The sequence below is a fragment of the Fusarium fujikuroi genome, chromosome FFUJ_chr03 (assembly GCF_900079805.1).
Source record: "Fusarium fujikuroi IMI 58289 draft genome, chromosome FFUJ_chr03".
NCBI classification, from domain to species: Eukaryota; Fungi; Ascomycota; class Sordariomycetes; order Hypocreales; family Nectriaceae; genus Fusarium; species Fusarium fujikuroi.
The window spans coordinates 819,464-845,525 of NC_036624.1; the positions used below are offsets into that span (position 1 = coordinate 819,464).

General features: G+C 49.0%; 8 protein-coding genes and 1 non-coding gene; 3 read left to right on the forward strand and 6 right to left on the reverse strand.

The window, feature by feature from the left end:
• Positions 1 to 391: 391 nt before the first annotated feature.
• Positions 392 to 2,756, forward strand: FFUJ_02399 (protein kinase P1/eIF-2a-like protein; the record flags this gene model as incomplete). XM_023574124.1 has 3 exons in its annotated part: positions 392 to 438; positions 521 to 1,995; positions 2,047 to 2,756. 3 exons carry the CDS (start codon positions 392 to 394, stop codon positions 2,754 to 2,756), a joined length of 2,232 nt encoding a protein of 743 aa, XP_023427538.1.
• Positions 2,757 to 3,087: 331 nt separating this feature from the next.
• On the reverse strand, positions 3,088 to 4,442 carry FFUJ_02400 (related to purine nucleoside permease; the record flags this gene model as incomplete). XM_023574125.1 has 3 exons in its annotated part: positions 3,088 to 3,428; positions 3,476 to 4,256; positions 4,311 to 4,442. The coding sequence occupies 3 exons, from the start codon at positions 4,440 to 4,442 to the stop codon at positions 3,088 to 3,090; spliced, it is 1,254 nt and encodes a 417-aa protein (XP_023427539.1).
• A 2,644-nt stretch (positions 4,443 to 7,086) lies between these two features.
• Positions 7,087 to 10,969, forward strand: FFUJ_02401 (probable calcium P-type ATPase; the record flags this gene model as incomplete). XM_023574126.1 has 2 exons in its annotated part: positions 7,087 to 9,711; positions 9,761 to 10,969. 2 exons carry the CDS (start codon positions 7,087 to 7,089, stop codon positions 10,967 to 10,969), a joined length of 3,834 nt encoding a protein of 1,277 aa, XP_023427540.1.
• Positions 10,970 to 11,256: 287 nt separating this feature from the next.
• Positions 11,257 to 12,678, reverse strand: FFUJ_02402 (uncharacterized protein; the record flags this gene model as incomplete). XM_023574127.1 has 2 exons in its annotated part: positions 11,257 to 12,543; positions 12,601 to 12,678. The coding sequence occupies 2 exons, from the start codon at positions 12,676 to 12,678 to the stop codon at positions 11,257 to 11,259; spliced, it is 1,365 nt and encodes a 454-aa protein (XP_023428769.1).
• A 426-nt stretch (positions 12,679 to 13,104) lies between these two features.
• FFUJ_02403 (related to STE6-`Full-size` ABC transporter responsible for export of the `a` factor mating pheromon) lies at positions 13,105 to 17,325 on the reverse strand (the record flags this gene model as incomplete). XM_023574128.1 has 3 exons in its annotated part: positions 13,105 to 16,161; positions 16,207 to 16,870; positions 16,916 to 17,325. The coding sequence occupies 3 exons, from the start codon at positions 17,323 to 17,325 to the stop codon at positions 13,105 to 13,107; spliced, it is 4,131 nt and encodes a 1,376-aa protein (XP_023427541.1).
• Positions 17,326 to 20,764: 3,439 nt separating this feature from the next.
• Positions 20,765 to 21,727, reverse strand: FFUJ_02404 (uncharacterized protein; the record flags this gene model as incomplete). XM_023574130.1 has 2 exons in its annotated part: positions 20,765 to 21,103; positions 21,584 to 21,727. 2 exons carry the CDS (start codon positions 21,725 to 21,727, stop codon positions 20,765 to 20,767), a joined length of 483 nt encoding a protein of 160 aa, XP_023427542.1.
• A 65-nt stretch (positions 21,728 to 21,792) lies between these two features.
• On the forward strand, positions 21,793 to 21,908 carry FFUJ_scaffold04.rrna9. The gene has a single exon (XR_002792840.1). It is a non-coding gene; the product is annotated as a ribosomal RNA (ribosomal RNA).
• Positions 21,909 to 23,915: 2,007 nt separating this feature from the next.
• On the reverse strand, positions 23,916 to 24,186 carry FFUJ_02405 (uncharacterized protein; the record flags this gene model as incomplete). XM_023574131.1 has 2 exons in its annotated part: positions 23,916 to 23,970; positions 24,020 to 24,186. 2 exons carry the CDS (start codon positions 24,184 to 24,186, stop codon positions 23,916 to 23,918), a joined length of 222 nt encoding a protein of 73 aa, XP_023427543.1.
• Positions 24,187 to 24,974: 788 nt separating this feature from the next.
• On the reverse strand, positions 24,975 to 25,391 carry FFUJ_02406 (uncharacterized protein; the record flags this gene model as incomplete). XM_023574132.1 has 3 exons in its annotated part: positions 24,975 to 25,146; positions 25,202 to 25,281; positions 25,332 to 25,391. 3 exons carry the CDS (start codon positions 25,389 to 25,391, stop codon positions 24,975 to 24,977), a joined length of 312 nt encoding a protein of 103 aa, XP_023427544.1.
• Positions 25,392 to 26,062: the final 671 nt, after the last annotated feature.

A 26,062-nucleotide genomic window follows, 5' to 3' on the forward strand; every position in this document is an offset into this window, starting at 1 on the left:
TCATAGAAGCGTCAAGAATACAACGGTCAAATAGACCTGACATCCTCATCAAGAATTCTTATAGCAGATGCAGTGATCGCAGCTGATGACTCACAAACTCTCGCTGTAATTTTATGGATTTTCGAGTCGCACTGTTACGTGTTGTGTTGTGTTGTTTGTTCATGCTACCTCGATATCTCCGATCCCTTGTCAGCATCGATCAACAATACAACACCACTTACTACCTGCCACTGGGAACTTGGAGCTTCCCCGCGAAACTTTCCACTTCCATTCCACTTCCATTTCCACTTGAACCAACAGCTCCAACACAAAATCCTCAACCTCCCCATCGCATCATCTTTACCATGATTGCGATCCTGGATTTTGTACCTGACGCTCCCACTCTAAGGACATGTCGCTAATTCCCTACCAGCCCCATGAGGGCCGAGAGATTGTTCTGTACGTCATCACTCTTCTCTTTTGTTTGTTGTGCAAGGTATCCGTAGGTAGTAGCAAGCTAACCAACCCTTGTAACTTGCAGCCGTCACCACAACGCTATCGTTGTTCGCGATTCTCAATCACATCGACTCGAGATCAGAGGCATCTCGACTTGTCCTACATGCCATCAGCCGCTTACTCGTTCCGAGAATCCTTCCGACCGAAGCTATGATTCCTTTGGTGCTCGGCAAGAGACCTATGTCGACCCCGATTACTTTCGCATGCTCCGCGCTGCCAATGCGAATAACGATAATTCCGCCGATCACCCGCCGAGTCCAGTAAGAAGACTTTTTGGTCCTATCTTGGGCGGAAGTAGCCCGACAACAAATCAGACATCGCCATCGCCGGCCCCAGATGAGGCCGAGTTTGTGTCGAGTACACCCGGTGTTGCGCAAGCGGAAGGCAGCAGAATACGGCGAGATGCATTCAGTCCCAACTACTTCAACACATTTTTCGTCGAAGAAAGAGTCCTAGGCAAGGGAGGCAAAGGCGTCGTGCTGCTTGTACGGCACGAAATTGACGGATGCGCCCTTGGTGAATTCGCCTGCAAACGAGTCCCTGTCGGAGATGATCACGCCTGGTTAGAGAAGGTTCTCATCGAAGTCGAGCTTCTCGCCAAGCTTTCCCATCCGAACCTCGTATCGTATCGGCACGTCTGGCTTGAGGATGTTAGACTCACCCGATTTGGCCCCAGTGTCGCTTGCGCATTCATCCTCCAGCAATACTGTAATGGTGGCGACCTCCAACAGTACATCGTTGGCGGAGCACCACGTGAGGCGACCAAAGAAGAGCTCAAGGCTCAGATGCGTCGACGGTCAAAGGGCCAACTCGAAACTCCGGTCGATTTGTTGAACGGCAACCGCAAGCTCCCTTTTGATGAAATCTACACACTGTTCAAGGACATCACATCCGGCGTGGCATATCTCCACGCAGCCAACTACATTCATCGCGATCTGAAACCAAGTAATTGTTTGCTCCATCGTGAGGGTGGCAGAACGACATGCCTTATCAGCGATTTCGGTGAAGTCCAGCCCGAAAATGTCGTCCGCAAATCTTCAGGCACTACCGGAACCATCTCGTACTGCGCCCCCGAGGTCCTCAAAATGGATGTCTCCTCAGGTCGATATGCAAACTTCACCACAAAGTCGGATGTCTTCTCGCTTGGTATGATTCTCTACTTTATGTGCTTCGGGAGACTTCCTTACCAAAGCGCAAATGCTCTGCAAGAAGAACTTGAAGATGTGGATGAACTTCGAGCCGAAATCACTCACTGGCAAGGGTTCCAGGATGAACGACGCGAGCGACCAGATCTTCCCTCAAAGCTATACCAGCTATTGAAGAGATTGTTGGCTCTCAACCCCGGTGAAAGGCCCAGTGCCAATGAGGTTCTCAAAGCCATGCGAGGCGAGTCAATGACCTTCGAGAATGGTGCAAGTCAGGAGCCTGCACCAAATCTTGGGATCGGAACTCGCATACAAAATCTAGACTCGCCCGCTCCCCCAAGTACGCCAGTTCCAGGTATGTTTCTACTTCTTGTGTTGTAACAAACCTACTCTTACAGTTCTATAGGCCCTCGACATCGTCATCAAACGTCAACATCAGACAAGTTTGAAGAGCTCGGTGCCCTGGCTAGGACTACTTCGAGAGATCTGTCGCCTACTAAGAGTGCACAAAGTTCTCGGCTGGATCCGCACCACCAGTCTCTATCAAGACATCGTGGCTCGCAGTCAATGGTTATGTCCCACAGTCAGGAAAGTCATCGCGGATCTTTTGTAACACCAGCCGTGAGCGTCAGCGACGCATCTGAGCACTCAGAGATGCACGAGAGGCGAAATTCTCAAAGCCCTCCACTTTTGATGCCGCCGCCTACAACCACAGCTGACGCTCTTAGACGGAGAGCAACTGTGTTTCTCATCCGAACCATGCATCTGGCAGGCGAGAACTCTGCGCTACTCAGCTACACCCTTCGCCTTGGCTTGTTTGGCATCAAAATGATTACTCTCACACGTCCCTGCTGGCCACTCATGGTCCAACCGAACGTAGGCATTCCACTCGTCTGTATTGCAGCGCTAGATCTCGGCATGCCACAAATGACGAGCTATTCTCCTGCTCTTAGGCAAGGCTATGGAGATCACTTCGCAAGCGGTCCACGAGCGTGGGGCTTAGCTATGAGCATTCTCCTTTTATTCCTTCATGTTACTGTACTGTGGGTTGCGTCAGGCTGGGCGACGTTGTGTGCCACGAATGAACATGACGTTTGGGCCGATGGGCCGTGGTAACGTGACTTGAAAAGTTGTAGTGATGCGAGATGATGTTTATATTGTGAATCAATGAAACCGTTTGGCCTGCTGATGCGTAAGGAGGAGAACGAAGCATACCTGAGACTGTTTGGCGAAACACATTTGTTCATGAAAGTAAAGCCACAATGATACAAAAGAACTTATAGCGGAAACGATTGAGAACGAAGGCGGTTTAAAAAGGGCCCCAAAAAGTGTTTATTAAAACAAAATAGAAAGAAGGTTGACCTCACCATGATACCATACGCTCTCCCAAGATTATCAACACCAAATGACACAAACCCAACTATCGTGCTATCACGCCCTTACTAATTTAGATCTTCCGCAAAGACTTCTGCGTCAAGATTCTCCGTCTATCCATCTCCCTATTCGCCAACTCACTGCTCTTACTATCTGGCGCAATACGCTCACCATGGGTCAAACTGCCAAAGCCAAAGTCAGGCTCACCACCGAGGCTACCGAAGATGTCTCCTATGTAGTTCTCTGCTCTGATACCAGCTTTGAACGTGGTGTCCCAATCTTCAATGATGCCTTTTACGATCTCAATGCCTGCGTTGAAAATGTTGGCAATAGCGATTGAGAAGCCATTCTGTTTGGCGGCGGTGAGATGATCTAGGTCGGTGTAGTCAGGAGGAGGACGATCAAAGTTGGAACCTGCAAGGGTTAGCGAGATGATTAATAGGGGTGATGGGAGAGATCACCTGTCCTGTAGATCATGACTCTTGAGAAGTCGCAGATCTTTGCAATCGCTGCTCTGACGAGGACTTCCAAGATTGCATTATCCTCTTGAGCGCTCATGCAGTAGACGCCAGTGCCATTCGTCCACACTTTGGTAGTATTCTCAAAGGACTCGGAGAGTCTACTACCAGAGTAGTATACATCACTCGTAGCAGTGTCGCACTTGATGACAGATGGAGGTTGAGAGGCACGCTTATATGTCTCGCCCATTCGGCGGTAGAGTGCACGATACTCCTTTGGTCCATTCGCATCTTCCAGCTGAGCCTTTGATGCGAGTTTGTATGCAGCATCCTGAAGTTGAGCGTTGAGTTCAAAGACTTCAGTGCCATATGTGATAAAGGGCTGTTGATAAGGCTGGTCACGACCATATGAGATATACCCAGTGGGCCAGCCTGGAGGAAGAGATCGTATATCGATCTCATACTGCAACGCAACCTGGACTGAATAACGAGCGATGGCAACTGAACCAAGAGTACCGTACTTGGGATTCACGCCAGCTATACCGGCGACGAGGAAGTATGTATGGCGAAAGTCAAACTTGGGGGAGAGCATGAGAGCCATGAGTGAAGTGGCGGAGTTTATCTCCCCTTCGCCGATGGTTACATGGCAGATACTTCCATCTTCAGTGCAGGTGGCGCAGGGGAAGAGCATGGAAAGGCCAGGGGCGTGAATCGTTTTAGAGGCAAGGTTGCCTAGATTTGAGCCCGGGAGGCGTTCGTGCCAGACTGCAGCTTCGGGAGACCACTGTAATGTGGTGTTAGAGAAGTGGTATGAGTCAAGGTAGGGGAGGGGGTATACCATTGAGATGATCATGACTTTGGGAGCAAAGACTTCATCGTCTAGTGTATTTAGGGGATAAGGTAAAGCTGCTATTAGAGGCAAGAGGATGAACTGAAGAAAGAGGGTGAGTAAACCTCTTGGTAGCTCCATGGTTGATAGTCTTGAGTTGTTTGAAAGAGCTACTGAAGATCGAGGGGGAAGTCAAGAAGCTTATCTGTGAATCACATCCAGGCAATCTGAAGACTTATACCAAGCAACATGTTCGAGACCTTCAACACCGAACCCGTTTCACAGACCCAATTCTGTCAAAGGCCGCCATGTGGATTCAATGTCTCTGTCACCCCGAATAAAGATTCAGAGCCCAGAAGGAGAGTCCCAACGGGTATCCAGCAACGGATGTTGCCCTGTCCAGAGCAAACTACAGCAGCGAGTCATGTCGAGGCATTTGGGATGAATCGGGAGCTAAATGGAGGACAATGACGGGATCTTTGATACGGGAAGCTGCTTTGTTTGGAGCATCATGTCCGTCGGATAGGGTAGCTCTGAGGTGAAGGTTCTCCCCCGAGGACGTTTATAGGGCGAGTTTAGGGGCAGTGACAGAAGTGAAACGAAACAGAGCTGGACATGATACGACACCATGTGCTCAATGTTTGGAGGTCGAAGCGAAAGACAACGCCATGTCTTGTCTTTGATTCAAGCTTAACATCTAACGGCTTGGCACGTTTCTGCCGTTGACATAAATCTATATTTCTGTATTGTATCACTCTGTGCAAACAGTCTCAATGGGGAAGTTTGTTGAACAGGGTCGTGCAAATATCCCGGGATCGATGTGAAGTTCTTGTGCAACTAATATGTCTGGAAATGTTGATCTGGGAATGCATGTCTCGGCCGGCAGGGCGCTGAAGCGATCGAGGAAGAGAGCGGGTTATTAATTGGACAGACGAGACGAGATTGGTTTGAAGTGAAGGATACGGTATTCAATATTCTGGCTTTATAGGTGGAAAGTCATAAGATGTCTTGACCACTGAACTGAACTGCGCAGTGTGGAATACAATTGCCAGGGGGAAGACTATTAGGAGTGGTCACGAGCACAAATTGATCTGTGCACCTTGTGTCCTTCATTGATGGTTTGGGATAGAAGGATGGATTGTGAGATGTGAGGCTGTAGGGACAAGACGACACGGTGAGATGGAGTTTAGTCTTGGTGTAGTGAGTCTGTGCTCATTGCACGTGGGTTGTGTCTGTACTTCTTGCTTTTTTCGATCAAGATGGAGTTACTCTTGAGTTTGTGCCTTTTGACTTTTTCGTTGTAACGGGCGGGCTTGACTGTTATCAACGGCTTCAATCTTCACCGTTTCAACGTCGATAGCCATTCACCATCTGGAAGCCGCCTTATGTAACTAAAAGCCTAATTCAACTCAACTACAACAATTACTCCTAACTGTACACAGACAGTATCATGTAGTTCTGGGAACTTAGCCATCCAATAATATGCCTCTCTCCAACCTCCTATCGCAGCTCATCATCTCGGTTTATTTCTGGACTCCAAATGTCTGGGCATCTTGTTCAGAACGGGGCCTCGGGGTTATCAGATGCGCCCGGACCCGCGTATCTGATTGATCTGCCTTGATAAACTGTAAATGTCATCGACTTGAGTCAATTATTCCAGTTTATCTAGAATTGTTATGATACTCGCATCATCTAACTCGTTGGTAGATCACTTGGAGAAACCTTGGCAGAGCGAAGTTTGGCCTCATGGAAGATACGACAGTAACGAATATCTTGGCGTAGTATTTTGTTTTTCGCCAAGAAAAACTGGGTTGCCTCTTTTATTACTCAGCTAGAGACGGACAAGGAAGGTCAAGACCCAGGGGCCGCGTGTAAGGTTTGAGATGGGGCTCTTCAACGGGGCTCTTCAAGGCTGTGCTGGCTGTGCATGATCTGCCTCATGGACTCCGAGCTCGTTACTTCCTAGTGTTTCAATTCTTAATTCAACGACGTTTCTTGACGTCGATGGCTCTCAGACGACTTCAACACTAGAGGCTGCCGTGATGACGACGACGACGGCACTAACCAAAAAGCTTCAGTCTCTCTTAGCACAAACGACGTTGCAGCCAAGCCGACCGCCAAGACACGATAGCAACAGCACCAAGCATTTTCAGGATTACCTAGCCCCCCTAGAGTCTCGGCCCTTCCGAGATGATGGGCAGTGACAATATCAGTTCCCAGCCCAGAGTTCCCCAAGCCAACTAGGTACGGGGCAGTCCCTCGGTCCTCTGTAAGGCGGACCAGTTACAGTGGGTTAGCGACGTGTCGCTGCTGATTGTTACTGGATATGGCGTATTTTTGGTCAAGGCGGACCAGCCGGGACCCCCAGACAAGAACTGAAGAGAGTTGCGCCGCCACAGAATAGAGATTGACCTGCCAAGCACCACTCACAATCAACTCTGCCCACCAGAAGGTCATTTCCCGGTGGAGACAAGTCGTCCAGGTATGACGAGGTTCTCTTTAAGGTTCTTTATTTTCCTGCTGGTCGTGGCTGACTCTAACGCTTTCGGGGTAGAGTTTTGTAAAAGCCTCCCCCACGCTAGAGCTTGAGCATGATTTCAGTGCTTCCTCCACAATCAACCGTCCCGTCTCCTTCAAACCGTCTTCGATCCACCAACTGAATCTCTCTTCCTCTCTTCTTCTGTTTTGTTTTCAATCAACCCATCTCTGTGGCTCAGTGCCGTACCAGGTTTTCTGGATCAACGGCTGCTTCGCGCTCGCAAACTTGTAACACAGAATCCCATTGATGGACGACATCACGAGTATTCCTGATTCACGCTATGGCGGCTCTGGCGAAGGGTCCAACTCCAACCCCAACTTTGACGCTGGTAGTCACGACCAGCCGAAGATTGATAACACGATGAATCCTCAACCCGAACCCCACGACGTCGACCCGCCTTTCAATTTGCACGACGACGAACATATCCAGGGCAACAACTTTGCTTTTACCCCATCTCAACTACATCGACTCCTGACCGCCAAGAATATCTCCGCTCTGCGCGCGTTTGGAGGCTTGTTGGGTTTAGCCGCTGGTCTTCGAACCGATATCTCAGCAGGACTAAGCGCCGACGAAACAACATTGGATGGAACCGTCACTCTGGACGAAGCTGTAGCCTCTGGCAGCCTTGAACGACCGCCAGTTCTATCAGCAGCATCCCCTCCACCGTCGCCGCCGCTGTTACACAATGGGTTATTCGAACATCGCGATAACCACTTTGTCGATCGAAAACGAGTATTTGGGGATAACCGCCTGCCCCAAATAGCACAGAAATCTTTCTTCAGACTATTATGGATAGCATTCAATGATAAACTCATCATTTTGTTAACTATTTCTGCATCCATCTCACTCGCTATTGGTATCTACCAGTCCGTCGACAAGTCGATAGGCGCATCGCGTGTTGAGTGGGTAGATGGTGTGACAATTGTGGTTGCGATCCTCGTCATTATCATCGCAAGCGCAGCGACCGATTGGCAGAAGAATTACAAGTTCAAGAAGGTCAATGAGCGAAAACAACAAAGGGACGTGACGGTGATGCGCTCGGGTAAACTCCAGCGCATTCCTGTTCAACATGTTGTTGTTGGTGATCTTTTACACCTCGAGGCTGGCGATGTTGTTGCCGTGGATGGTGTTCTTGTGCAAGCTTCGAGTCTGCAGATGAACGAGTCTTCCATCTCGGGAGAGGCTGATCTTGTACACAAGACCGTACCAAGGCCAAACCATGCAGCTACATCACGAATTGACCCCTTCATTCTCAGTGGAACCACTGTCGCACGCGGTGTCGGCTCCTATCTCGTTACCGCCGTTGGTGTCAACTCGACTTATGGCCGTATCCTCATGTCGTTGAGAGACGACGTCAAGGAGACACCACTCCAGGCGAAGCTTGGCCGTCTTGGCAAGCAACTTATTGTTATTGGTGCTGTTGCAGGTTCCATCTTTTTTCTTGTCCTCTTCATCCGCTTCATGGTCACTCTTCACACCGTTACTGGTGGGCCATCTCAGAAGGCAGAAGACTTTTTACATATTCTGATTCTGGCCGTCACGGTCGTCGTCATCACTGTCCCAGAAGGCCTGGCGCTGAATGTGACTGTTGCACTGGCCTTTGCCACGAAGCGTATGCTCCGAGATAACAACTTGGTGCGATTGATCAGGTCGTGTGAAATTATGGGAAACGCGACGACAGTTTGCTCCGACAAAACAGGTACCCTGACACAGAACAAGATGACCGTTGTGGCTGGACGTGTTGGCCTGGAGTCTTACTTTGACGACACCGACCTGGTTGTTCCGGATCCCGATTCGTCCATGTCGCGTGCCTCAACTATCAAGTACGACAGTTCGATTGACATGGCAAAGTCACTCTCTCCAGAATGTCGGCGGTTGATCAAGGACAGTATCGCTCTCAACTCCACGGCCTTTGAGAATGATGACTCTGGTACCGCTACTTTTATGGGCTCAAGCACTGAGACTGCTCTGCTACACTTTAGTCGTCAGCATCTTGGTATGAATAATTTGGCTGAGGAGAGGGCCAACTGCCCCATTGTTGCGATCCTTCCGTTCGACTCTTCCCGAAAATGGATGGCAGTCTTGGTCAAGATCAATGACGATCGCTATCGACTTCTCGTCAAAGGAGCAGCGGAAGTTGTGTTTGAATATTGTGCTTTTGTCGTTTTGGACCCGACATTCAGAGTACCAATTGCACGACTCTCGGAGAATGACCGTGCAAGCTATCGTAACACAATTGAGGACTACGCCAACAGGATGCTTCGACCTGTCGCCATTGCATACCGAGACTTTAGCGCGCAGGATATCTTTGATGGCCCAGACGACGACCCCGATAACATTAATCTAGAATGGTTGGCCTCTGGCATGATCTTCATCGGTGCCTTTGGCATTCGTGACCCATTGCGCCCCGAAGTTGTGGAATCAGTTCGTCAATGTCAGGCTGCTGGAGTATTCGTTCGCATGGTTACAGGTGACAACTTCTTGACCGCCAAGGCTATTGCAACGGAATGTGGTATCTACACAGCTGGTGGTATTGCCATGGATGGACCAACATTTCGAGATTTGACACCTGAGCAGCTCGACGCTGTTATTCCAAGACTGCAAGTCTTGGCTCGTTCAAGCCCTGAGGATAAACTGCTTCTGGTAACACACCTAAAGCGCATGAATGAGACGGTCGCTGTGACTGGTGATGGTACGAATGACGGTCTGGCATTGAAGGCGGCGGACGTCGGGTTTGCTATGGGTATCCAGGGTACCGAAGTTGCCAAGGAGGCTGCATCCATCATCCTTCTTGACGACAACTTTGCCTCCATTGTAAAGGCTTTGGCATGGGGTCGAACTGTGAATGACTCCGTCAAGAAATTTTGCCAGGTAAGGTCATCGATCAATATGGTCAGGACTTTTGCTAACCAAACGATAGTTCCAATTCACCATCAACATCACCGCAGGTATCATCACTGTCGTTTCCGAGCTCGTTGGCGACGCTGTCTTCACCGTCGTTCAATTGCTTTGGATCAACTTGATCATGGATATCTTTGCCTCTCTTGGTTATGCTACCGATCACCCCTCGCCCGACTTCCTCAAGCGAAAGCCTGAGCCTCGTAACGCTTCCATCATTTCCATCACTATGTGGAAGATGATCATTTGCCAAGCCATCTACCAGTTGATAGTCATCTTTGTTGTTCACTACGCTGGATGGGATCTCTTCAACCCCGACACTGAATTCGAGATTGAGAAGCTCCAGACATTGGTGCTCAATATCTACGTCTGGATGCAGTTCTTTAATCAACACAACTGTCGCCGCGTAGATAACAAGCTGGATATTTGGTATCAAGGATTCTTGCGCAACCCTTGGTTCATTGGCGTTCAACTTATCACTATCGCTGGCCAATTCGTTATCGTCTTCAAGGGAGGTGAAGCATTTGACACAACGCCCCTTACAGGTGCCCAATGGGGATGGAGCTTGCTCTTTGGTGTCATGTCAATTCCACTGGGAGCCTTGATTCGACAGATCCCTGATAGCCTAGTCCAGAGCCTTTTCAACTTGATCGGGGACTCTTGGCTTGCAATTTGGCGTCCGACTCGCGCGCTCCTGTCAAAGGCCTTTAGCTGCTTCAAGCGTAAGAAGGCCGATGACAAGGAAGCCCAACAACCTGAGCAAGAAATGGGTCCTGTTGAGAACATCCTCCACATGATGCACTTGACCCACGAGCCGGATGAAGACGAGACGCCCATGACACAAGAACAGCGTGAAGCAATGGAGAGGTCGGACCAAACACGAATGATGAAAGAGAAGGAAAAGAAGAAGCGAGATATCGACTTGCACGGCCTTGTCGAAGCCGCCAAGCTAGGAAGAGAGCACAAAGGCGCCATTTTGGAGATTCACCCCAAGACACTCAAAGACGACCCAATTCTAAGAACCAGTAGTGGTAAAAACAGTACGCTGCCACCAAGTCAAGACGCCGAATTTATGAAATTCGTCGCCATAAACACACGACGGCCTCGACAGCCGAGACGAACAAATCCTCGAGTTCCGGTACGACCGGCTCAACGACGACAGCAAGAGCAGAAGAGTTCCTGGAGACATCATGTTTCGTGGGAGGGACTACTCAGATCTAAGAGACGATAATGGGCACGATTTGTGCATTCATACAAATGATATTTTCAAGAGGAGGGTATATAGTAGACAGGTTGTCAAGGAAAAGACCTGTGCTGTGTTCTTGTAAATGACAGATTACGACGTTATGACAGATAAAGGGATTCGAGATACCAATATACAGGTCGCTTTACTAGGCCATAATAACAACGCTTCCACCCCGAATTTTTTACAATGTCCAATTCCAAATGCCTTCAGAGCGATCCAATCCTTTTGTGTGTGTTCATCTCGTTAAATCATAAAACTTTTTTATCGTGTGCTCATCCTGTTTTGATGATGGCTTCCTCAATCGCACTCCCAATCTCGGACCTCGGTATTCCCGGCCCCCGCATCAAACAAAGCGATCTCGTAGCGAGCGACTTTATAAGCGCTGGTATACTCACCCGCACTGTGACAGGACCAGATTTTGGCTCGGTGGGAAACGAGAAACAATTGACGAAACTCCAGCTCTCGGGCTGTTTCGGTACAGCGTGTCCAACATTCGGCATCGGCGAGTTGTTCAGATTGAGCTCCATAGTTTCAGCGTCCACAACCCTGGCGCCAAGTGCGAGGAGTTGCTTCTCAACTCCAACAACGCTGAAGAATCGTGTGAAGTGATCGATGCGTGTTCCAGCCGGTCGTGTAGGCCACGGCCATTCTATGTCCTCCACCGTAGAAGGGTTGAGCTCCGCGCGAGAATAAACATACTGTCCATATCGTCCATACGGTAGATCGATAACGCGATACATCTCATGTCGACCCGGACCAATAAGCCAGCGTAGTCGTGTGAGCATCTCGTCTTTGGCGCGGCCTTTGAGGGTGTTGCAGAAGAGGCGCGATTCACAGGCTGACATTTCGTAGGGCGGCGGTGAGTTTACGAGGAGGTGGCATGCTATTGTTAGTATGTCGCAGGCGAGGCGGAATGAGAATGCTGAGTGCTGTGTGGATGAGGGGACGGCGAGATCGCCGGGTGATGCAGGGGTTGTGCCGAGCCAGCCGTTGCCGAAGATCTGAGGCGAGAGTGAGAATGTTGGTAAGTTGAAGGATTTGGCCATTGGTGTTTGCTGAGAGTTGAAGTACGGCGGTGTTGAGAGTGAAGATGGCGCTGATGTCGATAAAGATGGTGGAGTTGGCGTAGAAACTGAAGTCATGACCGTCGACGTAGGCGGTGTCAGCGTCTGAACCTGAGTCTTTCTCACAGCAACAGCCATGGAACCCGAAGAATCCTCCGTCGTCTCACTCTGCTCACTCTCCGGCGAACCAGAGCCTCCACGCTTCCTATCCTCCCCCTCCCTCGGCATCAGCACAAGATCCTCCTCCGGCCCGACAACCTCATGCGCCAGCTCCAGAATCCTCTCCATACTTCTCCTCAAACTGCCAACAAGACTCGGCTGGGCTCTGACTACAGCTTCAGTGGTGAGCATCTCGTCCACGAAGGACATGAAGACGGAGCTCATCTCCTCGACTACCTGCTCGAGACGACGCACGCGCTGGGCCTGTGCAGCTTCGGCGGCTTGGCGACGGCGGCGGAAGATGTTTTGGGCTTCGCGATTACGTTCGCGGCGGGCCTGAGGGATGTAAGTGGAAGTTCAATAGGGAGAGAGAGATGGAGAAGGAGGATGGACCTTGAGTGCTGCATCATCGTGATCTTGGTTGTTTGAAGATAAGCGACTTCTGCGCTTGGGGGGTGATTGTGCAGTCATTATATAAGTGGATGAAATGTGAATATGAGGATGAGTGAGAAAAGGTGAGTGAAACAACGTCAGCCCTGCAGCTTTGTGAGACGCTCTCGGGTAAGTCAAAACTAGCTTGCGACACGAGTAGATTGACTGTAAATAAAGAATATGGCAAATGGGGTGACACGTGAATGAAGAGTATTTGGTGTTACAAGGTGGCGATGAGATGAAATGGCGACGACGTTGGAATCTTCGGGACGTTTTAGGGTCGCACTTGTATCCCCGTGACCTTTTTCGGTTTAGTGGCTTATTAATCAATCAAGCGGCGATCAAATCAGTCTTCAAGGCTGACTTTAATGGGCCCACATTAACTTTGAATCGTGGGGGAGGCTCTCGACTCCATAAGATTAAGAAGAATTATATGTACAATATCCAAATGCCCCTGAAGATCAATCAATTAAATTCCTTACCGCCCTCCCATATTGAGTCTCCAACCACTCGCGCAAAAGCACCTCTTGCTTGCAGTAAATCATGATACGTTCCCTCTTCTACCTTGGCGCCATCCTCCAGGACAACAATCCGATCCGCAATTGCCATCATCTCTTTGCTGTGCGTCACCACCACAATAGCCATATCTCGTCTTGACTTCTTCGCAATCTTTTGCATCGTATGCCGAATAATTTCTGCGCTCTCTGCATCCAAAGCACTCGTAGGCTCGTCCAGCACAAGAAGACGAGGCTTGCGTACAAGTGCGCGCGCGATGCTGAGACGCTGCGCCTGTCCACCTGAAAGCGCTTGACCTCCGTCGCCGACTCGAGTATTGTATCCATCCGGAAGGGTTGTGATGAACTCGTGGATGCCGGCCGCCTTCGCAGCAGCTAGAATGCTAGGAAACTGACGGAGGTGCGATACTTCGCCTAAGCCGTATACGATGTTCTCTGCAATGGTAGCTGGGAAGAGGAACGGCGTTTGTGGCACATATGCCATCATTGATCGGAGATGCTCCATATCGACGTGCGCATAGGAATATCCATTGAAGCCTAATGGTGGCCTTGTGCTGAGGATTTCGGTTTTGGTGGGACAATAAAGACCCAGCATTAGCGAGACCACCGTCGACTTCCCGCAGCCTGACCGACCAACAACCGCCAGAAAGTCTCCAGCATCCACCTCAAATGAAACCCCTCGTAAGACTGGTCTCTTCGAGCTTATCTTATATGAGAACCCGAGATTGTCAAGTCGAACTGGGAGTGGTGTTTTGGGTGTGTAGTATCCGCGAGGCTCGCTTTTTGGTACTAAAGGCATGTCGGCGTACCCCAACATCTGCGCGGCGGTTGACTGGGCCATCGTGACTTGTGGTATCGTACTAAGAATACTCGTCGCCGTGCCCATGCTGAACAGAAGCAGATTCACTACTGCTACAACGGCCGTTGCTGTGATGGCCTTCTCCGAGGCCAGAAGCACGGTACCGTAGTAGAACACAAGTGCTGTAAGGGGGTAGTTGACTGATTGATACAGTCCATACAGTGTACTGGTGTACCCTGCCCTGTTCTGTCCTAGGCTCAAGGTGTGTCTCACTGCTTTCATGTACTTGGCACCCATGTATCGTTCTAGAGTGAGAGCTCGAACGACTCGGATGTTGAGGAAGATCTCAGTCAAAGTCGCGCTCGCATCTTCGGCCCCTTTGTTGCAGCGCGCCTCCCACTTTCCACTGATAATGGTATAGCCTTTGACTGCGCCCATAACGACAGGCAGCGGCGCGAGAGTGACGAGGGTGAGTTTCCAGGAGATGACGAGCGCCCAAGCAACAGCAGCAATGATCATGACGGTGACTGTGATAACGATGGGCAAGAATCTCCCAACAATGTTACCCATCTCTTCAGCATTTCGGTCAAGACACTCATTAATACGGCCTGGAGAGTTGCGCGACCGATCGAACCATGCTCTTGGCTGTCGGAGGATTCGTTTTAGAGCTTCGACTCGAATGGTGTTGATCCAGGCTTGTCCCACCATCTCAAGGAGATATCGACCGCCGCCGGTGCAAACACCATCCATCACCGCAATGACAATGAGATAGATAGCCCATCTCTTACCCTCTGCTAGCTTGTCACCTTGTGACCACATCGCACCCAGGAGCTGCGCGAAGCAATATGCAAATGCAGGAATGGAGCCTGCTCCAACCAGGCAGGTCAGTACTCCGAAGATAAGAAGAAACCGATGCCCACGCCCTAAAGCTGGCCAGACCGTCTTCAATATTGAAGCTAGAGGCATTGGCGGAGGGAGATCCTTAGTCCCGTTGTCTTTTTCATCCACCTTGTCTGACTCGAGCGTGTCGTTGTACTTGGTTTGTCTGAGTCTCGTAATGCTCTTGGGACGCTCAGCCCCACCAAACACGTACTCTGGCTCGTCGAGCGACACCAGTGTGCACGAAGTTTCCATACCATCCAGACTGCTGTGAGATCTCAGCGTACTGTCGTGCTTCTCGTCGTAGAAACTGGCCATCTGATGGTTGTCGGCGGCGGACTTTGATCGTACAGGCTCAGGTTCGGGTATAGCCACAGTAAGGGGTTGCATCTCCCAAGCTCGGGCTGTCCGCATGCGGAAAGCGGCTGCTGTATTTGTGCCTAGAGTCAATCGTGTAGAAGCGCTTGTCGGGGCTGGACTGAAAGACTCTAATCCTCCAACGACTATTTGTGAGAGCCGCGAAGCTCTGCCGGGAGGGGGAAATAAAGGGGAAAGGGGTGAAAGAGGAGAGTTTGGAGAGTCGATTGTAATATCTATCGGCGTGTCTGGTTCCTCTGATGCGGTAGATGCGAGGGTGGCGAACGTACCGCCAATCTGCATATCCAGATCCTTTCTGAAACCCTCTTGGACAAGGGATGCATTGTCCATCACGTAGACAAAGTCATCGGCGTCGATTTGCGCGACGTCGTGTGTGATGATAATGGTTGTTTTCCCTCGTCGCCATGCCCTGATCGCATCCATGATGAGCACACGGCTGACCTGGTCGAGGCCACTTGTGATCTCGTCCAGGATGAGCACTGGGGGGTCTCTAAGTCGAGCTCTGGCAAGCGCTAATCTCTGCTTCTGTCCACCACTCAAGTTGTATCCATCGGCCCCGACATTGGTATCTAGACCTTCAGGAAGTCCTGCAATCGTTGACTGAAGCAATGCTGCATCACAAGCTCGCATCACCTCGGCCCGCGTTGCTCTTGCAGGGTCGTGGTGCCCAAAGGTTACATTTTTGAAGAAACTCTCGTTGAATAGTACGCTGGATTGTTGGACTAAGGTAATGTTCTCACGGATCCATTGCCTGTCAAGTACCCGCAAGGGCTTGTTGTCGACATAGACGTCTCCACTCAGGGGCTCATAGAACCCGACAATGAGGTTACCCAATGTGCTCTTTCCGGAGCCGCTTCTTCCGACGATAAAGGTCATCTCACCCGAGGGGAAGAAGAAGCTGGAATCGTGGAGTACCTTTTGTGCCGGTTTTGAGGGGTATGCGAAACACACCTACTAAAGTCAGCCATTATCTTTATCAATATTGGCAGAACTTACGTCTTTTAATTCGATATCGCCACTGCAACTCAGTGGTCGTAAAGCTCCTGTCATCGGTTTGACAATCTCCCCGTTCCTCACGTTCCGAGTGATACTGGAGAGAAAGCTGCCGGCTGACATACCTTTGGCAAGAACCAGCCACTGAGGCATCAAAGCTTCAATGCCCTGAAACGCCGCGAGTGTTGCATAAAAAGTTGTCAAAACACTGCCAGCGGCAAGGCCGTCGTTGTTGACGAGCACAACACCATACCAAAAGCCGACGACGAACATGGCTACGACCCAGAAGGCAACGTAGCCCATTTGCAGAGCATTACATTGTGCTTGGATCAGATACTGCTCCGCTGCAGCTTTGACAGCGGGGTAGTACTGCCAGACCTCTTGATCGTAACCGTTGAAGACCTTGACGAGATCGATGGCTGTGATTGAAGCAACGGCGAATTTGGAAGCGACTGCGAGCTCACGCTTCTGTGCTTGGATCGCGGGTTCAAGTCGATTTGTCGCCAGTGAGAGAACGATAGCTGAGATTGGGAGAGTTGCGAGGAGAACGAGGGTGAGTTTCCAGGAGTAGTAGAGGGCGATACCGAGGGAAGCGATTGAGGTGATGATGTCGCCAACGAGAAGGCCGAGAACCTGGGAGGATGCGAGTTGAAGCTCACGAGTTTGCCTATTAACTGTTAGTCATGTGTGAGTGCAGAAGAGGGATACCTACGTCTGTATTCTGATGAGAAGACTTGAGATGCCTTCGGATTGAGAGTCGAACCAGGCCATGTCCTTAGAGAGAAGACTTGTAAAGATGTCTTGCCGAACACTACATGCCTGCAACTCTCCAAATATGACCCAGAGGGAAAGGAACGCTGTACTTGCGATCCAATTGCCAATACCGAGTCCTACGAGGACAAATGCCCATCTTCCCACCTGCGAAAGGGCCTCATCCCCGCTAAGCGATCCATTCCCGAAGCCGGCGATAATATCGAAGACTTTTCCGAGAATGACGGACAGAACGGTTTTGAAACCTGCTGAGAAGCCAGCCGCAAGCAAGGCAGCGATTAAAGCGCCAGAGTGTGATCGTCTTGTAAAGAGAAAGAGCTGTTTCCACGATGATTTAACGTCTTGTTCCATTTTTGAAGTATGTGGAAATGGAGTATCATGCTGAGATTAAGGGGGAAACACTTGAAGAAGTGTTCGAAGTAATTGAGGCGACATTGCGATACTAAATCCAAGTATTTGGGGTGACAAAGAACAATATCAAAGGGTCAGTGTTGTGATAGTGTGTGCACAGACGAGGCTGCTGCCAGGGGCTTAGTATTGTTCTTGTTGATATTGTTCAGCCTTCGGCCCCGCACGAAAATTATTGGCGAAAAATGCACTGCGTGAGAGGGGAAGATTGGGAAAATTGACTTGATTGTTTTTGATAGGCTTCTGCATCGGGTTTTGGAAGGCTGCCGAGGGGCCGATTGATGTTGGCGAGTGTGTTGCCACTGCCAGTTCGACGGGTGAAGTAGCCAAGGTTCGCGAGACGAAACGGTTTGCTTGAGTTGATGGTTGGTTTTGCTCTTTTAAATGACAAATTGATTTCGGGATCGTCGGAAGTTGGAAGAGTACAGCAACTGTCAACTGCTTCCTTCGCGATGCTCTTGTCCGTTTGTGCTCATCGTTTGTAGCACAAGGCAGGAAACGTTACGAACGGATAACGTCTGTTGGCCTCTTACTTGAGGAGAGAGAATCCAACCATCACTTGAGAGACTGAGTTGCTTGTAGCAAGCTGCTCATGCTTGTTTGTAAGCCCGGTAATCGGGGTGGCCTGAGCCTTTGCGATGGCGGCTATTCCATCGGGAAAGGCCAAGAGCAAGACCCCAAAACCAAGTCGTACCTTCCGTGCGACTCGACTGTTACAAAAACTGCAGGTTCAAGACGCGTCCCAATGCCAATGGGATCCATTTAGCTCTGCAGAATGCATTAAGCCCAAGTCCTCCTACAGTGGCATGAGGCAAACTCATCAAACCTCGTGACACGGCGATGTATTACATGGTGGTCCCCAAACTACAAGAAGTATACGCTAAAGTATACATCTGTACCGGATTCAAGGATAATTTTGTTCAACTTCAAGTATCAACCCTCGCCTTTACTCCTCTAGCCCTGGGTCAATGTCCCTAAGTCTCTCATTACATTATGGCAATCACTTGGCTTCGAATTACTACTGCTATGACGACGACCTTGTCGAAGATGGTGACGGAGAGCTAATTTAGCATACTAACTTAGCCTAAAGGCGTACTAAATTGGTGATAAATTTGCCTAAGTTTACCTAAGTCTATACTATATCAATACGGCTTTCGGTGCTATAATAATTTCTCAAGACCTTCTGAAGCTATCCTCCCTGCTTTCAGTCGAGAACTTGAGTTCATGGTAACAAAGAAGCAAGCCCGAGAACCCTCACCCCCATACTAACCTCGGTATCATCCTGCTTTATCGCCATTACCGACCCCAATCCCGCATCCTTCATGACCAGCTTATCATCGACTCCGCATGCCTTTTCGCCCTCGGGATCGAATTGAGTAGAAGGGAAGCGATTTTTTCCTTCCTACAACGACTATTGTCTGATCTATTTCTCTCTAGGGAAGCTCATACGCCTAGTCATACGGTAGGACATCAAGCGTCGATGCGTTTCTTGAGACGAGGTCAGCTACAATCATCATGAAATGTCTGGGGAAAACGTACTTGGAGATGACTCTAGACCATGTCTTCCTCACATCGCTCGCTTGTGAAATATATACTCAGAAGGAGTCGCATCGTTTGAAGGTTTAAAATGCTTTCGCCTCAAATATGCTTCGACGAGTAGGAAATTTGCCGCTCCAGTGCCTGTCTTTACAATATACCTTGAACTCATGCACAAGGGGCTGGACCTTTTGCGGAGAAGCGAGGAATGGCATCTAAGATAATTCGATCATGATATAAATAGGAAATTGTCCTCGTTTACAAGAGTTGCAGAGGGGGTACTTCAATAGCTGGCGCTGTCTGTCATGTATCGCCTGTGATTCAAGGCCGCGTTGTGGGCTTCCGTCTGCTATAGCTCCAGTTCGAGTTTCTTAAAGAAGGTATTCGAAATTTACTTTTCCATTTTCTGAGATCTTCAGACTCATGCAGTGCAACAAGGGGTGGGGTCAAACATTCGTCCGCAGCACCATTGCAAGGATTTGCCCCTCACTTCTGGGTGACACTCCTAGATTTGAAGGGCAGGAATAGAGAAAATAGTGAAATTCGTTGTGGTGGGGAGTCGAGTTTGTATTGACAGACAGAGACTTGATGATATTTCAGAAAAAGTTTTGCTGGTGGATTCTCGTAAACTCGACATGAGTGAAGTCTTGTGGGATAAGGAAAGTCGAGGGGATGGCTGGCTCCCTATAAGTGTTTTGAGTGTCTTGCTGTGACGGAAACAACAACTTGAGCAATATTTGTGCATTTTCTCTTTGAAGTCGTCTTTGTCGATGAGACGACCATCTTCGTCGGCTGCTGTTCTCAATAGGATGTCATTCGCCTCGTTGATCCTCCTGAACAGCACTCTGGAATTTGGCGATATTGAGGGCGATTGTAATACCTAGTCACTCGGAGTTGATCCAAAGGATGAGAAGGTTCTCGATTGACGGCACGATCTTAGCGTATATTTTGTCTCTCCTCATGAACCTCTCGATGGGCTCGCCGCTTTCGTCTCGCTCTTCCGAGCAGAATCTGGTTCTTCTTCATGAGCTTGCGAATATAGCACAGTGATGTGTTGAATAACGACGCCAACCAACACTCAAGTCTTTGTTTTTGGACTTATTCTTCGTTGGAAGCATGGTTGGTGAGATGGTAGTAAGCCTCTTGTAGTTCTTGTGTCAAGCGATGCGTCGCTCGTCGAGTTCTTGTGGGCAACTGGGCGATGAATGTAAGGGTATCTCCCCGCGCCGTTTGGGTTTGAACAGATGGGGTAGTTGAGCCTCATATGACGCCTGTGTGAAGATGAACTACTCCGCCTCTTCATAATATATATAGAACCATCCCAACTCTGATCTTGGTTTTCTCATGGTAAGTTATATTTATAGCAGGGGATCGTCCACTACCAAGATAACCCTTTCCCTATCCTTCTGAATTGTGCGTGGGGTGGTTGTCTACAAGGAAGATCTATATCAGGTTCTCTTTCGTGGTCAAGTTGAAGTGCCGGCACGAGGATTGGGGATTTTGCAAGAAGCCACTCGAGGAAAGGTTCCTCTCTACTCATCGTACTCTCAACTGAAGAAGGCGTTGAGGGAGTCGGAGCTCCAGATCACTGAAAGCAAGGTCCGTCTAATTATCTAGGAAAAGAAGCATGGACCGGGATGCCTAACCTCACGACAGTCTCTTCGAGTTCTCCGTTCTCGCTGAATAGCCTATTCTTTCTATCTTACAGGCTGTCATCGCCATGCTCGCCGATGAATTTCTCTATCTTAGTGTTGGGAATAGTAGGGTCGACCGGGTGGTCAAAAAATTCCTCTTCTAGGATGAACTAGGGTTGGGTGACGTTGGGTGGCACTGGTTCTCCCTTTTGCTATGCCTTGGCGTCTATGGTGTTTGTGGTACCGAGCCCTAATGGGAGCACGATAGCCGGAGGGGTAAGGAACTGGCCCTCTGGGATCTCGTCGTCATCTGGGCTCTCATCGTCGTCGGTCAGTTCTATGTCGATATCGGCAGGGGTAGGCGTGGGGTTAGAGGCAGGCTTAGAGGACTCTTCGGGAGTAGGCTCAGTAGGCGCGGGTGCTGGCTTAGCGGTCGGCTCGGCGGGCTCGTCTGGCATTTCAACGTCCGGGTCGTGCTCAGCAGCGGGAGTGGGCTCGGCGGGTGTAGGCTGTTTTTCTCGGTTGAAAAGTGTAATCTCCTCTTCCAATCTCTTGACTCAGTCGAGGAGATAGTGTACCTCTGAGTTGTTAGAAGATTGTGCTCGTTCAGGATTCAAGCGAAGAGGGATAGGAAGACCCTATCTACTGAATCATGTCGTAGATTCTATGGATTTTATCTTAATCGCTTGTTCTTCTCTGCAGAAGCTGGACTAGAGCTTCAAGCATCATATTACTCATGGATGAGAGCGAGTGATGGTTTCGAGGCGGCTTGGCAGCTGGTATATAGAGCTCCGTATAGTGTGTTCTCATGACAATCCATGTCGTCCATGTCATCTCCGTTGTTTAGTCTTCCGGCGCTCATGCCCGCTAGGATTGACGCGGTTTATATATAGAAGTTTGCAATATAGATCCATGGCACCAGGTAGCCAGTTGTCCAGTCGACATGTTGCGCTTCCTGTGTAGATATGTAGACAGGGTCTTAAGACCCGAAGTTCTCTCTGTTGATTTAAGTTCTCAGTCACGAGTCATACCCGAGCAGCAACGGCCAGTCTGAGTCGGCTCTGCCCTGTGCTCTCCCCGATGCCTACTCCAGGTCGCTTTGTGATTGCGACTTGAAGGATCTTGTGAAGGTCCCACGTTGGAATTGTCCGCAGTTGCATGCCATTGTTCTGCATCGTAAACTCAACGAGTCAATAGGAGGGTAAGGGTATAATCTGAGCCTACAGAAACTTTAGTACATACGACCATAGGTAGTGGAAAATACGGGATCCCGTCTGCTCTCCCATAGTCAAGCCACTAACCGGCGGATTAGTAGTTGGGTCGGTGACGACCAGCGAATCCCCGCTGTTGTATGTTCTTGCTGATCTGTCTTTTTGCCGTGATTACTGACCATTGCATGTTGATGATGATGGTGGGAAAGGTAGGTGGGTGGTTCACTGAACGTTGTGTTGATTGGCATCAACACTTGATTGAGCAAGGGACCTATGAATTTGGGTTTAGCGTCGCCTTGCTTCAGCGCAGAGTCCTTATGCGCAGCGAGATCCCTGTTGAGGGTGTCCTTACCACCGACGATGTGCTTATACCCTGAAGTGCTGTGGTAAGGGTTTCCACTCTGTTGTCTGGATGCAGAATATATCTTGGTGAGGGAAAACTATGTATCTGTATGCTTTACTGGTATTTCGACTTGTGAGCATCGCGAGACTTCCAATATAGTTCTGGTGGGAGTCAATAAGCTGATGCCACATAAAAATCATCTTTACTGTGATGATACCGCGGGATAGCTTATAAGCACCCCAGAGGTTGCCATCTCGCATGTATTCTGATCGGTTGTTGGTGGGGACTCCAACTAGGTGCACCTGGACATGACCTTCATCCCTACCCACGTCACCATCTAGATCATCAGTGAAAGTGTTTAATAACAGGCCAAATGCTTCTCACTTTATGATTATCTCGTCGGGCTTTGGTCGGTTGTGAATTTCTTTGCCAGGCCAACCTTTGGCTCCTTCTTAACACGTCGATATGCTATAATACTCGAGTCAAGTGCGGCTCAGAGTCTCTTATATATAGTGTCGCCATTGAAGCATAAACTTGTTCGAAAGAACCCCATGAACCATACGAAGTATGTCATAAACTCTCCTTTCGGTTCTGGGTCTTGGAGGCATTGGCATGGCAGAATGCTTAACAGTACATATACTGGTGACACAGAGAGGTAGAAGACTGAGCAAAGATACGGGGGTATCTCGCCAGTCTGGCGCATCCCGCTTACGCCCTTCATTAGACAGGCGTAATACGTGTAGTTCCCTGAGTAGAAACAACGAGTTGTTTCGCGAGACATAGCACATCATCTGGTTCTCGTTTGGTCCTTTGACACTGCGAGCTCCAGCAAAGAGGCTGCCAGCAATGTTGATCTACCCCCAATTAAAACGTATACTTGTCTTGTATGCCGGAGTTCGAAAGCTGAACTGCGATCCCCTCCAGCATGCAAAGGGATGTGTCGAGGTTGCCGCATTAAGTTCTCGCCTCGGGCAGCAACACTTTTCTTATATAGATGTGGCCATTTTCGATGATATCTGGCCCTCTTTCTCCTCTTCTGAACTCGAAAAGTAAGAGGGAATTGTTGAGCGTATATAATATACTGTCTTGAAAAATTTCTAGTAAACGTACAGAGTAAGTGTGACTTGCAGCGGCGGGCTCGTCGATATCAAGTCTCCGCTAACAACCACTTCAACATGGGACCGCGTTCGTTGGGAGGGGTTAGATCCAGGTCTTTCTGATACAGGTCACATATATAGGCTAGGCCACCATCTGCACGGTTCTCTATTAAGTGGTTAATGTGGTCGACACCAAGTTCACTGAGAGTCGAATGTGATGCTGTGAGTATATGTCAAGATTTTATCTTATAGAATGCATTTGCTGGCTGATTGTTTGCGGCTGGAGAAGGTGATCGCGAGCCGAGTGAGCTTGTTGCAACCGGCTGGGGGTTTCGCAGCGGGATGGGGATTGATTTGCCATAGACAATATTTATTTATATATATATCTCCCGGTTCTTTTTGAAGCCATATGTCGAACTGTGAGAGGCTCTTGAGGGGAAAGCTAGCGGGATGGAGGATAAGGTTATCGGGTGTTCATGCGACGAGGGCTGACGAACTCACGTCCTGTGCAACTTTTATATCATTGTTGCATGGAGATTCCTAGTTTATGTTTCCTCTTTCAAGCTCGGCGATGATCTTGTGCCTCGAGACACCTACATGTCTTAGCCAACATTATACTTGTGAAGGTGTTGAGCCAGCTGAAACTCGCCTTTCATTCTCGATTCTCTTTACTTGCTCGGATAGGTGACGTCTGGTGTACCTGACCCATTATTCAAGGAAATTGGCTGTCATCTTCGTCGTCACTGTTATGGCCATGGATCCCAAAGCTGCCAGGCCCGGTGAGTGGAGAGCTCTGTCTCCCCTGGCTCATCATACTCTTCAGACTCCTTTGTCTCTACCCAGTCGTGGTCAGGCTCATTCTTGAGCTCTACTGCTTCTGGAGAAGTCAGACTATGGTGTTTAATTGCGGATTGGTCAGGATGGTCGATGATTCCGTCATGCTCAACATGGCCCGCAGTCGGGTACCTTTGCGAATGCGGCATGGTGGGTTACTTAGGTTCTGGCTTGCCTTCTGTGCGGCGCTATTATTCTGCTGCCTCCGTCGGATCTGTGCAGGGGTTGTCCATCCATGTCCGTTTGAACTCCATTCATTGTTGAGCTGATATATCTCCTTGGGGTCAACGACGACCTCTTGTAATGCTTCTTCCATAGCATCGAGGACGGGTAAAACGTCCGGCTCAGCATCTCCGTCTCTTATTTTCTCTAGTATTGTCTGGCATTTCTGCCATGACTAGTTCTTCGGTGTCTTCCTCATCATTGGGGAGCTGGTGGTTGACGTTGAGGCTGTGAAGGAGTGTGTGTCAGGGGTCTCGGGCCTCTCCATTGCTCCAAGCATACAAATCTGTTACACTTGCTTCTCGGTAGTTTAAAATCTCCTGTCACACCTAGTTTACAAGCTATTAGCACTGAATACTTTTTCTTGGTCGAGACATCCATACTTAACTTCTGCTCGCAGCCAGTAAATATGTTACTCTAGTTGGTTTACCAACACTTTTGACACCCAGATACAGAACTGGTGTCACCAATATTCCTTGGTAGTAATGGTACATGACTCTTCCAAATCTTCAAGGTTCTCTTTACAGTAGCTCCCTTCGGTCATTTAGATGCCAAAGCTACCATCTCTGCTAAAAGGGTGAGATTTAGTTGATCATATTGATCACGTTAACCTTCAGGATGTTGTGTCGTTATTTCTATCACAGGGTGTTTCCGCAATTGAAGGCTTGTTGTGTCCGCAAAGTTTTGTATTGGTTAGAAAATTAGGGCGATTTATCTATTGCTGTTGGTCCTCCGGTGCCTCTCTATCTCCTGGGAGCTGGTAGGTAACATCGAGACCGTGGAGGAGTATGTCTAGGGTCTCAGGCCCCTCCTCCACAGCCTCACTCCCAGCATCCAAGCCGGGGACGATCCCAGCTCGGAGCTGGGCAATCTCTGACCTCATGGCGCTATAGAATACATTAGCTTTATATTGCATATACTTTATTGTCGGGAGAGACTTACTACGCCTGACTTGCGAGATCCTGGGCTCGCCGCGTTAGGGCTTTGATTGTTCCATTCTGTTCTTGGATGATGTATAGAAGCTGGGCAATTAATCAGTGGTCAAATCTTTCCAAGTTTAATAAGTACTCACCATTCGTACCATGCCAATCAGCATGGAAATATTCATTTCCATCATGTTTTGTTGGTCCATCGTGTCCTTGTTCTCCCTCTGGAGCTTTACAAGATGTGAGTTTGTTGTGGAGGACAAACTCAGATAGGGAGGAAGCCTTGGGGTTTATATATTTCGTAACCCTAATGCTTCTCTGTAACTCCACTGGTACGTCAATAGAGTATGTTGAATCATTGTTGTTGAGTCTGCCACTTCTGACAGTCTTTAGCACTGTCAGCCCATCCTCGACAAGCACCACCACTGTGTCCCATATAATTTTCAACTGTTCTTTTGAACTTACATATAACTCTGTTTTTTCTCCCAGTGTCAATTAATGTAATGTTTATTTGCTGTAATGTGTTTCTGTAATAAATATTTCTAAGACCAAGATGATCTCAGGCAGACGACAGGGAAGATAGGTATTTCGACATGAGTTCGACTGGTAAATTTCGATAGGCCAGGGACATAGACTGCATCATCTTGTCTCAGTAGTATATACTGCGCTCTCCAATCTTGCAAGTCAGCCAGATTCTGAAGCATTGTATGTTCTTTAGACTCATGTAGTGCTGTCGACAGATTCATGTATATAAAAGGGGTTAGCTATTTAAGTGTGCTGGGAGGGTTTATTTCTTACCTTTTAGTGTTAGAAGTTCTTACCAGGTTATCTTATGATGCCTTCTAGCTGCTTGTTGCTTCTTGTCAAGTTGTTTCGT